General features: G+C 38.7%; 1 protein-coding gene across 2 annotated transcripts in view; it reads left to right on the top strand.

Annotated features, from left to right (window-relative positions):
* The window catches only part of LOC149312621 (semaphorin-3D), a 173,049-nt gene that overhangs the window by 137,345 nt on the left and 20,192 nt on the right, over positions 1–15,512 (top strand). For both annotated transcript variants that reach the window (XM_089525017.1, XM_089525016.1), the window contains exons 12-15: positions 7,424–7,646; positions 12,135–12,223; positions 14,216–14,257; positions 15,309–15,466. In XM_089525017.1, the coding sequence (XP_089381143.1) occupies positions 7,424–7,646; positions 12,135–12,223; positions 14,216–14,257; positions 15,309–15,466 (512 nt within the window). The remainder of the gene's footprint in view (positions 1–7,423; positions 7,647–12,134; positions 12,224–14,215; positions 14,258–15,308; positions 15,467–15,512) is intronic.

Here is a 15,512-nt window from a genome sequence, read left to right as displayed (position 1 = left end):
AATCAAGGCATGTGTCACTTTGTCTTGTGTCAGAGAAAGAGGTTCACCATATCCTTGGGGCTTTGCATGAAAAGGAAAAATGCATTTAGGCATTTCCTTGGAGGTCCTTGGAGGTCTTTAAACAGAGGCTGGATGGCCATCTGTCAGGGATGCTTTGATTTGGATTTCCTGCATGACAGGGGGGTTGGACTGGATGGCCCTAGTGGTATCTTCCAACTCTGCGATTCTATGATTCTATGATTCTATCTAAAACCCTCCACACTACACTTAGAGACCCCTCCCCATTTATTATTTCAGGCAGAAGGAGAATGATTCCCATTTAGTGTTGTTGTTTTTTTCCAGAGTAAAAAGTTCCGCCTTTTTACTGTTGATTTCCATGAAAAAGAATAGGCGAGAGGAGGCATAAAGGGTGGTAAGACTAGTCACCCCTTTCCCACCCACCCATTGCATTAAACATCCTGGATCTCATGGGCCAGCATTCTGCACTCCCTGTATGAAAATAGGGAGGGAAAAGTCCATTTTTGAAAATTGTCACTTTATTTTATACAGCAGAGCCCAGTCTTTCCTCTGGTATGATTTCCCAGTACTATGTGTATCTTCTCCATAGTGTCACTCCCCTATGTGTCTGCAGTCAGGATTTGGCATTGGGCAGTGAACATTAAGGCCCATTTGGGACTAGGAGGAGATGTCTAATCTTGCATCACTCTTGACATTTATCAAGTCAATAACTCAGAGTCTGCTGAGAGAGGAGAGCGGCCAAAAGGGGAGCGGCGCCTCACTGGCTTGTGATATTACCACCTAGACTTGCACTATGTCATAGTTGTCACTTGGAAAGGATGCTTGAGACTGCAGAAGTCATTCTGTCACTCTGGGTGGAGAAAAATGGTTTTAACAGCTGGTACTTACTGACTAAAAACACAGTAAGTTCTTGGGTAGAAAATAAAGAAATTCTATATTACATTCCCTTGCTTTGAATTAACTGTGAGACTGTTAATAGATGGCTGCTGAAACAGTTGGCTTTGCCAGCTATAACAGTATAATTTATCCTAACAGTTATTCTTTCCTGGTCCAAAACTAGTAAAGCTATGAATGCCAATAGTCCTGACCTCACAGGTGTGTCCCTGTGTTCTAGTTTTTCCATCCTATTTGTGACCATAGAATTTGGGGAGGGGGCATTGTGTTTCTCCAGATGAAGAAGAAATTTCCAGTTTTAAAGTGATGGAGTTCACCTATAGCAATGGCAGTAGCTTAAAACCTTTATTCCTTAAGTGCTGTTTTGTTTTATTCTCTACAACTGTAAGTGAAGTTAGGAGCCACTATGATGGGAGACTAGTCACCATTTAGCATCCTTCACCTACCATTGCAAGGTGAGAATAGCACCCCATAATAACACATGGTAGGAAACATTTAGACAGTGTGCAAAGTGGCTTTTATAGTAGGATGAGAATGATAAAAGTCACAAAACATTTTGTCAGAAAAAGGTATTCTGACAACTGTTGGGTCACCTCTAGTTCTGACTTTGGTGTGCATGTATATCCATAAAGTTACCTGAACACAAAATGCTGGTGTGTTGATTTCTCTCCATCATGCCCCCAGGTCTTTTCACCAGTTAATGAATGTTGCTAAAATATTGATTTTCAGCTGCTCTGTAATGTCTACAAGTAGAAACTTTGACAGATTAAATATTTTGTAGTTTTCATAAACTAAAGAGCTTTAGGCAATTGAGTGAGTGGTGGTGCAGACAATGATTTCAAGAATAGTTCGGAGAAAGAGAGGGGGGAATAGTTTTTTCATTATTTAAGTTAAGGAGAAGTAACAGTTTGTTTGCAGAAGATGCTATTTTGAAATACTTCCTTCAGTTTGTTCACACTGTGGTGTTATTGGAAAGCCAATGTGATGTAGTGATTTGGGTGTTGGACTGCAACTTTGGAGACCAGGGTCCAATTCTCCATTCAGCCATGAAACTCACTGGGTGACCTTGGACAAGCCACATGCTGTCACACTCAGGGAATGAAAAATCGCAAACCTCTGCTGATCAGATCTTGCTGACAAAACTTCATGATAGGTTCATCTTAGAAATGGCTGGAAGGAACATAAGAACAAAGTGGTGTTATTACGATATAGGTTCTATTGCAAGATGAGATTAAACTGAGGAAGCCAACTCAGAAAGAACTGGGGCCTCAGAAAACTCAGTAGGAGGCACCAAAAGAGTGAGACAGGTAAGTGGGACAAGTTTGATCATGCCTGTAGCCATCAACATAAGGCTTTCCAGATAAACAGTCAGTTACACAAAGGGCTACTTTGTGTGCTTCTTCTCCTCTCCCCAATATTATGTGCATAGATATTCAGAGAAGAAGAGAAATTTCATGAATGGAGCCTCTCCCTTGATCTTAGTGTGGTGGATGGCAAATGCTCTCACCATTTAACCATGTTGCTCTTTTCAGTAGTGATGCAGCTGGGTATAAGAACTGAGGTATGGGAGAATAAAATGTTTTATCTTCATAAACATTTCCTTGATTAAGAATAAGATTGGAGTAGGTTGAAGAGAAACCCTCTATAATTTTGAAGCTTCTAATTAGGAATTTCATACTCAGTTCAGATGGTATTATTATTTCTACTGAGAGTATCTGCTTGAAGCATGCAGAAACACTCTTTAGCAGATAAAGAAAATTTGCATAAATTAAATAAATTGTGCAAATTAATGAGACATTTAAGAAAAAAATGTAGGTAAGGTTTGGAAAGAGTTAACAAGAGAGAAGGTGAGAGATTTTCACATCCTTGTCAGGAACCCAGATTGTACAAATTGCCCATGGAAGACTGTAACTGCATTATGGGTAAATGCTAATGGATGTTCAGTTGTACAGAAAGGGTCAATTTGTATTTAGATAAGCCGTGCTAGATAGTTTTGCTTTAGCCTGGTGTATTATTCTCATATCCTTATATTATTCTCATAGGGTGAGTAGCAGGTCATGCCTGTGCACTTATATTTCTTTGCTTTGCTTTTGGCAATGTATAACCATTGTGAGTACATTTTCTATGGGTCTCTCCCTGGCGAAGTGCACCCCTTCCCTAGGACTTTGTTAGCCAGACATGGAGGTGTGGAGTGCCAATTATGAGATAGTCTGGGTAGAATTAGTTGCTTAGGAACCCACGTCTACACTTTGCTGGGAGGGGATGCTAGAGGACTGTGATGCTACTTCTACTGTATCAAACCTTCTATGCAGAAAGATATTTGCTGCAGCTTGTAGAAATTTTCCATTTCCCTATCAAAAAGAAGTTCCTGACCTATCAAGGGTTGAATCTCTGCCTACACTTTTGAGAAGTGGCACTCTGCCATAGAATTACCTAAGTGCCTTTAGGCAACTCATACTGTCATCTGGGTATTGAAAGTGGACATGAACAACAGAGAAGATTTGGTCCAGTTCCTGGCTTAGTATCTCGCATGCATAATGTTCTCTGAAGAGAGCCAAATCTTAAGTGCTGAAAATTATCCAAAACCCTGAGTCCCTAACTAAATTTAAGTTCAAGATAACTGCCAAATGGCATATTTGGTATTGAAAGAATGCGCTCAGAGATTATTACCTCTGGTTTCTGTTTAAAAGATCCATGTCACACAGGGAATCTGCAACCCTAAAAGAAGCATCTTAAACACATTGTAAATTGTCTGTTTGTTAGATACGAGAGGCTCCTCTTTCACAGATTATGTTATAGCTCCACCTGGCAGGAAATAGAGGAATTAACTGGTTAGTATGAGAAGATTAAGACTAAAATTCTGGAAACATTCACATCCACTTGGGACCACAGATAAGTGGTTTCAGCATTGTGATACATGCATAGCTATAATGCTTCCTTAAAGGAATGGTAGTCATCAACTGGATGGAATAGGATTTCTCATAGTGGTATGTCTATTACATACTTTTCATGGGATATCAAAAAACTACAGAGGTGGGGTTTTTTGTTGTTGTTTAAACACAGGCATGATTCATTTCATTTGATAAAGTCCTTCTGTCTTGGTATTCTGTGACAGTATCTCTTCCATAGTGTTAAGTATATCTGTGTTTATACTTCAGTCCATATCCTTGCTATCTCCCAGCCTTAATGATGAATCTGCAAAGTGGGAACACTAAAGAATTGTAGCACAAACATGCCACATGTGCCAGTCATAGTGTTTTGTTTTTGTTTTGCATGAGTGATGGTCATTTGATCCCCTTCCCCACATCGAAAACCCATATCTTGAGTAACAGAACTATTCTTATCTTACCTAATTATTCTATAATTAATTGCCTTTGCTTCATTCACAGCAGCATTGTTCTCATAGCAGAAAACAATCTTATGAAGTTAAACGCTGCCTAGCTGTCTAGATGATGATGATGATGATGATGATGATGATGATGATGATGATGATGATGATGATAAGCCAGGACATACCAGTGCAATGCCAAACATTAGCCATAATAAGAATCTAAAGCTATAGAATCTGTATGTTTTTCTCTCTCTCAAAGATACATTACACAGAAGCAACTTCTCAATTCAGATCACTAATAGTTGCAACCGGCATTCTATGCACAATCCCATCTCCTTTTCAAACATACACATGTGAAGAGAATTAGGTAGCTGGCAGCAGAGGCTTCAAGCTTTAAAGACTGACTTAAGAACTTGTTAATGTGATCATGGTCCCCAAATCAGTGTCTACTTCCATGCAGGAGTATTTCAAATTTATGCCTAGGGTGTGTGATGGGGAAATCAACGGGCCTAGTATGAACTATGTTAACTCATTTGAACCAGGGCTGAGTAAGCTATTTATTAGTATATAGAAAATGTGGGTGAGTTCCTGTTTGTATGCAGCACTGGGATGCATTCATCTGCTTATATACAGATGTCCCTTTACAGATACATGTGCTTACTGAATGGATGCCAATGAACAAGGGCAGAAAAACATATGACTTTGAGCAGGTGGGGTCAGTGTTGTTGACGGGATCACGTTATTGACATGGGTGACATTGAGACTCATAGAACTTACATTAAATTTTAAAAACCAAACAGCATCCCCAATAGGGGAACATGCTGTGTTGTTTCATTGCATGTTTACTGCATTACAGTTTCTTTCCTGCTAGCTTTTTCCTCTCCAAATCTGTCCTTGTGATTCTCTTGACATTTTGCATAAAGAAATTTAAGAATTTTATAATTTTGTAATAGATAGGCAACCTGTGTCTTTATGGAATTTCTAAGAAGTTAACAGCACATGGCAAAATGTGCGTATATACATGTACAAGAATATGGAGATCAATAGATATGTTGTTGTTGTGTACTTCCAAGTTGTATCTGACTTACATTGAGCCTGAAGTAAACCTCTCAGGGTTTTTTGGTTTTTTTTGGGGGGGGAATTTGTTCAGAGGGGTTTGCCTTCATCTTCCCCGGAAATTCCATTTAAAAATTAGAACTTCAACCCCATTTCACATTTGAGATAATTGAGACCAAGCTGATAAGAAAATTTTTACATCGGCCCATTTTATAGACTTAAAACTGTTTCCACCTGCATAGGTTTATGTAGTAACAAAGGTCCAAAACACACTACAGAAATAATCCAGTTTGAGACCGCTTTAACTGCCCTGGCTCAGTGTTAGGGAATTCTGGGAACTGTAGTTTTGTGAGACATTTTACTTTCTCTGCCAGAGAGCTCTGGTGCCACAATAAACTACAATTCCAAGGATTCCCTGACACTGAGCCAGGGCAGTGAAAGCGGTTTCGAAATGGATTATTTCTGCAGTGTTTTGGGTCAAAGTCAAAGAAGCCACAATAAAAAAATCTGATGCCAGCTGTATTGACTTCATTGTTTCTCCAGTCCCCAGTGACCATGTCTTAAATTGTAATTTTGATTATCATTCTCTTGCATTGGTTTTATCCTGACAAAATTGGCCAAGCATCTCCTTTTAAATATCATTCATTTTGATGGTATATCATTATGATGGCCCCGTGCCCAAGGTCTGTAAAAGTAAATGAACCTAATTCAACACTCTTCTATATGCTGAACATGGTGCTTTCCCATTACTGATTATATTTGATGGTCTGTATAGCCACAATCATTGATAAAACTCTTCCATTGTAGACACTTTTTATGTTACTCAAGAGCCTGGGTAACAGGAATCATTACAATGTAATTTAAGGCTGTGTGTCTGCATGTGTTCTAATGTTTTGCAGAGAGGTGACCATGCTAGTCGTTGCAGTAAAAGTAACAAAGAGTCTCTTGGCACTCTAAAGACAAAACACTGTATAATGACATGAGCTTTTGTGGATCAGGGTCCAGTTCAGCCAAACATTATTGTTTTGCCTATAACAGTCACAAGAGGGCAGTGTGTATTAACAATTGAAGGTAGCCCATGGTTAATAGGCCAGTTGGACATCTGTCTTGACTAAATCCAGATCAATGAGACAATTATATGCCAACAGCCTGATCCTAAACATTTTCTACCTGCAGTGTCACAGTTTCTGCCTTGAAATGCTGGGCACGGCTTATGAAATGTGCTGCAGTTTGATCAATGACAAGAGGGAAACCTTAATTAATCCATTTACATCACTTTAGCTTACCTTGCTGATGATGGCAGGAACATAAGAATGTGCACTCTGACAAGTTCCTCTGAGCTTTTCATAGATTTTTAAAAAATGCTTCAAGATACTAACAAGAATTCTGGGATGTTAAGGTTGCACACTTTTGTTTCTTGCTATTCTCCAGTGATTTACTGATTTACAATCCTATTCCCCATGTAACAGTTTAACAGGAAAAAAACCAACAATATTTAACTCATAAGTCTTACATGATAAATGTTTCTTTTCAATGGAGTACACATTCATGGGGTGATAACTGATATGGGCAGGTATTCACCTTATATGAGTTCTCTTCTAAACTCTTTCAGCTGCAGGTTTTAACCACGTGAGGGCAAATGATAAAGATTGCACTTAACTTATGAAACCAACCAATGAGGCAAAGTCAGCTTATGGCAATAGAGTGACAAAGGTCAATGTGAAAAAGGATAGTGTCCAGTTCCACATGTTCCCTAGAAATTTTATGCAATTAACTTATCAATCATAAGGAGGGGTTTTTCAAGTAAAATGATTAATAGATGATAATGGAAAAAAAGCAAGTGGTACAGTAAGTAATAGCTATGAGCTATTTTCTCAGCACTTCAGAGGGCAACAGGAGTAGGTTACAATCATTGTAATAACTAATTAGGAAAAAAAAACCTTTCAAAGATCTCGATGTAGTTTTGACAGTAGTTGAGCATCAATTGTGTAATGTCATGGTGGCTATTTTTAAGCCATTTCTCAGCCTAGTTGCTTGGTACACGCAAAAAACTATTTACCAACTTGTATGCTGCAAAAAGAAGGGAAACTCACATGGTTCTTCTCTCCTAAATTTATTGTTTAGTGTCCCAGCAAAACATATGACCCCTTGATCAAGTCCACTAGAGATTTTCCTGATGATGTCATTAGCTTCATAAGGCGTCATCCAGTGATGTACAAATCAGTCTATCCAATGACCAGAGCCCCTGTGTTTACTCAAATCAACGTGGACTACAGACTCACTCAAATTGTGGTGGATCGTGTCATGGCGGAAGATGGCCAGTATGATGTCATGTTCTTGGGAACAGGTAAGACTGGGAAGTAGGGAAATGTATGTCATTTCTCCTGTCTTTTCCATTGACATTTCCATCTTTCTCCAAGATAACTTTATATACATCACAGGGAGGGTTATCAGGTGAAATATGGAACAGGGCTCCTTTATCTTGAAAGGTTGTGTAGAAGAGAGAATTTCAACACGTGATGTTTACATTACTTTAAACACCATTCAAGGAACTGAAATTTTGGTGTGAGAAGTACGATTCATCACCTTGTATAGCTCCTTTAACCTTCAGACTGAAACCCAAAGTGGTTTCACCATTTCACTGATATGGAAGCCACCAGCAGCACTGAGACCAACTTTTAAGAGACCAAAATCTCTAGTAGCCAAAGAGAGCAGACAGTATCAGAAAGAATACACCGTGTTCTGTGTTGTGTTGTGTTGTATTGTGTTGGCTGTATGAATGATTGCAACTGAGAAACACCCTATACAGGGGAGGAATAAACCCGCTGTGTTGTCTCCCAGAGAGAGTTTTAGAGGAAGTCATAGAATGTGACAAGCAGAGGCATTCACATCCCCAAAGTAATCCTGTTCAGTTCTCATTTGAACACCACATATTCTTCTTTGTTTCAACAACTTTATGCATGCAGAATGACTCACTTTGGTTCTGTTTTTTTTTAACCATAGCTGAGGATTGGTTGCCAGTGGGCATGTGAAATCATGCTTTCAAGGTCCTTGCCAACCGCAGTTTGAGTAACACATGGTTGAACATCAGATATCTTCATTGCACAAAGTGTAGCTGCCAGTTTGCCCACCTGTCCAACTTTCTGTCTCATAAAATAACAAACTGTTGTAGTTGATATTTCCCAAATACTCTCCAAGGCAGATCTTAAGCAGCAAACTGAAATAGGGTTTTGTAGTATAATCTTGACAAGGAACAAGGCAAAAACCCATGTCATCTAAGCATTATAACGAAAGGAGCTCTAATTCTAAGTAGACCTAATTCCGTTGCTCCTCTTCATTAAAACAGATCATTGCTGATTACAAAGCAAAATACAGTCAGTAGGTGGCAGTCCATAATTTCAAGAGAGATCAGTAAAGACTGCAGTGTCAAAATAGTTAGAAGTAAGGTTTCTAAGAGCAGAGCTTAGAGAAGTTATTTTTTGAGTGGAAGAATCTCTCAGAATCCTGTCCCAGATAGCATAACTATGGCTAGTCTGGCTTCAGGATTCTAGGAGCATTGGTCCCAAAATGTAACTTTTTAAACCTCTGCCTGTATTTATATAATTTTTAAAATGTTTAAAATTTGTGCTGTGTCGAACAAGAATAGGGCTAATCTTGCAGTCAGAAGCACAAGGCCATGTTGTATAAAAGTCAGAATGTTTGACCAGACACATATGAAACTCATATAGAGTGGCTTTGGGCAACTCACCATCTTTTGACCTAACCTGAATCACAAGTTTTTTGTGCAGGTAAAGTAGATGTGGCTTTGGTGACCAACCATGAAATAACAAGACCAGACACAAATGAGTGAAATAAGTAAGGGCCATGTTATTGACCTAAAAAACCTCTTTAACTGGTTGAGGTCTGGGAGTATGCAAATGGATAAACAAGGTGGGAGCAACCTGCCACAGCTCCAGCTGTTGAGGCCCAGGTGTCAACCTATAACACCTCCCCGGCTATCCCTTGGGTGAAACACCAGACTCTGAGGGCAGTCCAAAGGGTATTGGTTTCTACCTTGGCCAGTCATCTTTGGAAGGCCAAACCTGGAGATCTCCCTCCCAAGTCACTAAACTTTGTAAGAGGGAGTAAACCCAGATCAGACTCAAGGGCAGTCTCCTTCCTACACACCCTGGTTTTTTGCCCCATAGAGGCAGTTACAGAGACCAACTATCTACCTTAATGGGATGACAAAGTATACACTGTTAAAATAAACAAAATAAAAATGCCATACAAACAAACCCCGAATAAAAACAACAATGGCAAAATGCACAGAAGGAGGGAGCAACACACAGAAATCAATGCATCACAAAATGTGAAGAGGTGCCACTTTAAAGGGCAACAGACTTTAAATAGCCTTTGCAGTTGCCTCCTATCAATGTGTTACAGCTTGGCCAACCAAACCAAGCTGTTGTTATTCTCTAACCTCTATTAATGAAGGCCAACAAACAGGGTCCTTCTCCTGCAGCAGCTTTGCTGCACAGTTCAGGGACCAGTTGGATTCCTTGATGGAAAAGTAGAGGGCTACAAGCTTTGAAAGCACATAAATAAGCAGCTGAACTCTTTATAATCCTTCTGTCATAATAGGAAATATAACTTGTGGGACAAAGAAACAAACACTGAGATTGTGTAAGTCTATGTACAGAATAAACACTGAGGAAAATTAGAAGCTTTTGTTCAGAATGTGAATCTGGATCTCAAAGGCATTCAGGGGCCTTTTCACATGATATCATTATAACCCATGATTCCACATCAAATGCCATGGTTCTAGCAGAAGAAATCCTGGGACATGCAGTTTTAGGAAAGGCATTTAGAATTCTGAGTCAGAGAGCTCCAGTGCCTCATCAAACCTCAAATCCCAGGATTTTGTAAGCTGTTGTCATGACAATCAGTGGAATAATAGTAATATAATTGTGCAGTGAAAAGGCCCAAGATGTTCGGTTGGTTTTTAATCAGGTTAGGCTGCTCCTCTGTTCTGACTATTTATGCTTTTAATGAAAACTTTTTACTCCCAGAAAAGCCCAAACAACCCCATAACAGTTTTGTGCAGAATGACTCCTGAACTGTAAAAATTCTCATCAGTTCAGGATACCCAAAGAACATGTTTTTTTAACAGGTTTTGAATATTTTCAAATATTATTTCTATCCCCATTTGTAATAGCTGCATCTTCTGTATACCTTTGTCTTTTGAATGATGGGTGATGGAACTCACATAGCTGAACACCCATCCACACACACAAAGAAAATCCATTCACTCTTAAAAAATATTATGCAGGGAGATGGATTCTAGTTTGACATCTAATATGAAGGCTACAAATAGTATAAACTGAAGTAGGCCAGAAACAGTTCTACTGCTTTAGTGAGAAATAGGCAGAGATAGGATATGAACAACATAATAATATATACATTTCCTCAGAGGTAAGTGCCACTGAATTCAGTGACACTTTGTTCCAAGTAAATGTATATAGGATTGCCATCTTAAAGTGTTAACTCTAATGATAATCTGGAGTAAAGCTATCAAACAACCTTAACTCACATTTAACTCAGTGCCCTTTTTTAAAGCCACAAAACTTCTGTGGCATTTTAAATGTCTTGCAATGAATAAGGTGTTTTTTTGTATGTTTGTGCCCATATTTTGTACGTTACTTCTTGGTTTTAGTTAATCAATTTGAGGATCTTTTGTGTGTTTAATCACTGCCATATGCATATCCCATGTGTAGCTTTGGAATGCTGTACAACAAGGGGAGGAATGCACTGAAAGTAACCCAGAGCAATTGATTGCAATGCCATTGTTGTTCCCATGTAGTAAAGATTGTATCCGATGTTTTGATGCAGAGTGCTTTGAGTGGTAACCAGATGGCAGTTTTACGAGTTGCAGGAAAGATGGTTTGTGCATGCTCAGAGGACATTAAAATGTTCAAGGCATGAACATTCAGAGAGATTTGAATGAAGTATTTATTCTCTTCCATTTTTTAGCTTCCACTTTGTGAATCATGGTCATAATTTAGAGGCTTTGTATCACAGATGGTAGGACAAGATAGAGAGAAAATCTTTTGTCAAAGGCTGATTCATTGAGTTGATCTAGGATCTTTCTGCAGCTCCTTTTTCCACCTGCGAAAGGACAGATCAAGGCTGTGGCATGAGGTTGACATGGCCCTGATCTGGCAACCACACTTTCAAGGCTGTTTGTACAGCCCCTTAGTGAGATTTATTAGAACACACTTGCTCAGTAGTGCATTTATAGTGAAGTTCTCATGATTCTCTGGATAAAGATCCCTCTTGCCTCTCACTCTCTGCACACACACCCCATTCTGATATCCCACAGTGGAATTGTATTCATAGCAGCATAGCTAAAGGTGGTAAATTAGACAGGACAGTTCCATATCAAGTTCTCTTGTTAAGAATAAGTTGTAAGCACATGGCAGCTGTAAGGCAAGTTATATAGAGCAAGGGTTGGGAACTTTTGGCCCTCCAGATGTTTTGCATTTCAACTCCCAGAACCCTTGGCCAATGTAATTAGTGGTAAGGGACTGTGGGTGTTGATGTCTACAAGACCTCAAGATCCAAATGTTCCTCAACCTTGATGAAAGGAAAGGACAATATGATGCAAGATGACATGAGTATATCTGAAAACTCTAGTGTGAGAAGAGAAAACTCCATGCAGGGCTGCTGTTTTCATTGCCAGTTCTATGTGGAATGATGTATCAGATGGAGAAGATAGATTCAACTGCAAAATAAAAAGCAGACTGTTTTCCATGTCTTGACTCATAAGTACTTCAACAGTATTCATACCTTTCAGATTCAGGAACAGTACTGAAAGTTTTGAGTATAACCAAGGAGAAGTGGAACATGGAGGAGGTGATATTGGAAGAGCTGCAAATATTCAAGGTAGGATTAAACATCACCTGAATACAATGTAAGGAAACTAACACTTGATAAATTTTAGTAATAAGAACTGTTTCAGTAAAAAAGATGGTTCAGAGTTGTTACTTGTAAAAACTCATGGGGCAGGGTGTGGTTGGTTTTTTAAAAAAGAAAGATTCTAAGGTTTGCTAAATCCTTTGTAAAAATTCTATAGAAGCAACATTGAGGAAAAGGAAATCTAATTGTTCATAGCACAAATGACACTGATGTTTACGTGAAGTAAAAGCTGAGGTGTGTTTTCAAGTTCCTGCTCAGGCAAAACATCTGCCAATTTCAAGGGAATGATTTTGATCACGCTTGCAATATTGCTCATAGTGGGAGGGTACACATATTCCAAGTAGCAGTGTTTGCTCTGGGCTGTTGATCCAGATAGCTTCTTTGCCAGTAATTATGATGTAATGAGATGTTCTTGATATATTTGTCATGCTTAGAAAGTCAGATTCAGGTCAAACCTTTGGCCTCCCCACAGTGTTCTGATGGCTTCAAAAGCTGATGAAATTCTATTGCCTTAAGCCTTTCTGGATATTTTTTTTTCCTATAAGTAAATCTCCCCATGTGCTTTTGATACTTAGGCCAAAGGGATGGAATACTCCTTACTTTAAAGCTCCCAGTGCCTTTTTCTCTTTTCTTGGCTGCCATGGACACCAATTATAAATATCACTTTGAAAATACCAAGAGTGCTCAACTGGCTGCCAAGTAATCTGGAATTTCTAAGCATGTACCAATTTGCTACATACTTACAACATCACGTCAAAGGGAAAGGCACCATATCAGATTTAATACCAAGCAGGGCTATTAGCTCAGCAGATGTTCCTCCACATTATAATTTTTGCCTCTTTCTTACTTACAGGGGGGAAATAGAATGGGCAAAGTGACTATAGTTCATCTGTCTTTATGCAAAACCACACCAGGAGTACACAATTTGATGTACAGTTTTCCATATGTCTGTGCATGTGGCCAGAAGGTGGTGGGTGCTGTCTTATCTTCAGTCCATGGCATGTCTATGGGAAGACCTGTATTATTGCCTTAAAAGGGAGCTGCCATATCCTCGGAGGAGTAATTTCAGGCCTGAAGGCATAAATGAGCATCACAGACATAGTACGCATCACACCTGAGTTCATGCCCAACACAATTGCTTTCCCACATTCAGTTTCAAAGTCCTCAAGCATGATTCTTGCCCAAGGGAAACTAAAATCCTTGCACTGTTCTGAAACTGCTTAGGTGACTTAATGTACCTACCAATACTTCAGGAAAGTACTTCATGGGACTGCTGATATTTTAAATATTAAATGTTTAATAAAAACATGTTTTTTCAAGGGTTGAAAACTCAGGTGAGATTAATCTCGGAAAGATTAGAATCTTTGCCCAAAAACTGTATGTGGTTGTTTTGCACAGAAAGCATCATTATGTTCACAAGAAACAGCATTTTGTATACAGAAAATGATTCTTTTATGCAGAAATATTATTTCCTTTGCAGAAAATGTTTCAGTTGTGGACTCATTCTGCACAAAATTTGCATGTGGGTAATTTTCATACAAAACAGCATTCTGTGCTAAACAACAATGTTCAAATTTGGGGCAGAATAAATCCCAGATTGCAAAAAGGCTTCAAAATTTGCATGCTTTTTTGAAGACATTGTTCACAATGGAAAGAAAATTCTTGCTCACTTTGACAAGAAACTTAATGAAAAATTACATGCCTCTTAAAAACATCTGCTAACCATGGAGATATAAAAAATAAAGAATAAGTTACAAAAAATGTAACTCCCTGCCAAACAAACAAACAAACAAAAACCCCTCACTTGAAAATAAAACTTTTTGCACTTTTTAAAACTTCTCCTGGAGGTGAGATTGGGGGGTGATTTATGCCATTCCCGGATAAGAGCTATATATGCAAGATAAATGCAAACACTTTTGAACGTATCCTTCAACTGATGTTTATTAATTCACTTTTCAGCATCCATCACCTATCTTGACTATGGAGATGTCCCCAAAGCAGGTAATTCAAAATTAATAGTTTTAGTATATACAAATTGTTTATATTTCAACTGATGCCTGGGACTTAATAGCCAAAGTACTTTTTTAAATTTGTTGTTTAATTCGCCACTTTTTCCGGTGCACACAAATAGTTTTATCCTAGTCTGACTACCCTAACCACTCACACTCAACCAATTTCTGTCTTAGAACCACTCTTTTTGATTCTGAACTCATGCCTTATCTCCAATAAACACAGAATACAAAAAGTAAAAAGTGATAGGGTGGGGGGGAAGGAAAGAAAAGTAGAGGTGGTGGCAGGAAGAAAATATTCATAATATTCTCTACCTGTCATTGGCCCAATCCAGAAAACATTAGTCATACTGATGCCCAAGTGAAATTCAGGTAGTCGGTGATTTAGCATTAGACATGCTTATTTCCACTGAATTCATAGGATGTTACTTTCTTGAATATGTCTTTAGGATTGTTTTTCTTTGTTAACTGCCTTTTGACATTGACTCATGGCAACCCCATGAATGAGATACCCCAAAATTCCTCTGACCTCAACAATTCTGTTCATGTCCTGCAGGCTCAGGGCTGTGACCTCACTGATTGAGTATTCAATTGGTATTTGGTCTTCCTCTCATTCTACTACCCTCTGCCTTTGATTTGACCACAGAGATAAATAAATCAATGGTAAAATGTGAACCCATGCTCTATTATAGGCCAGTTGTAGAAAGGATTGATCTTAAAATTGCTAGAAAAAGATATTTCTAATCTGTATCAAACTGCTGGGCATTGTTGAAATAGATAACTGAATAGCCACTACTCCTAAGTGAACTGGAGTAAGAGATTACCTTTTCATATATTCTCTATGTTGACACCTGCAACACAAATTGCATTAGCTGCATGAATGAAAAAAGAGATGTATGAACATTTATGTAGACATTTATGTTTTTCTGTAATAAGTATAAGATGTCATTAAAAAAATGAAAAATTCCTGAAATGTGATTGAGACTAAGAAACAGTGTTGCCAGGAGAGTGCTTCTGATTCTTCTCCTGTGCCTGATTTTCAGCAACAATTATACATTGGCTCCAGAGATGGATTGGCTCAGCTCTCACTACACAGATGTCATACATATGGGAAAGCTTGTGCAGACTGTTGCCTTGCCAGAGACCCATACTGTGCTTGGGATGGGAATTCATGTTCACGATATACACCAACCTCTAAAAGGTGAGCAAAAATTAAGTCTGGTTTTTCAAACTTCCCAGTTAGTGTC

The sequence above is a fragment of the Sceloporus occidentalis genome, unplaced genomic scaffold (assembly GCF_023333645.1).
Source record: "Sceloporus occidentalis isolate IW3139 unplaced genomic scaffold, rSceOcc1.0.p SCAF_5, whole genome shotgun sequence".
NCBI classification, from domain to species: Eukaryota; Metazoa; Chordata; class Lepidosauria; order Squamata; family Phrynosomatidae; genus Sceloporus; species Sceloporus occidentalis.
Note: the sequence above shows the minus strand (reverse complement) of the source record. Positions and strands in the feature narration are given on the sequence as shown.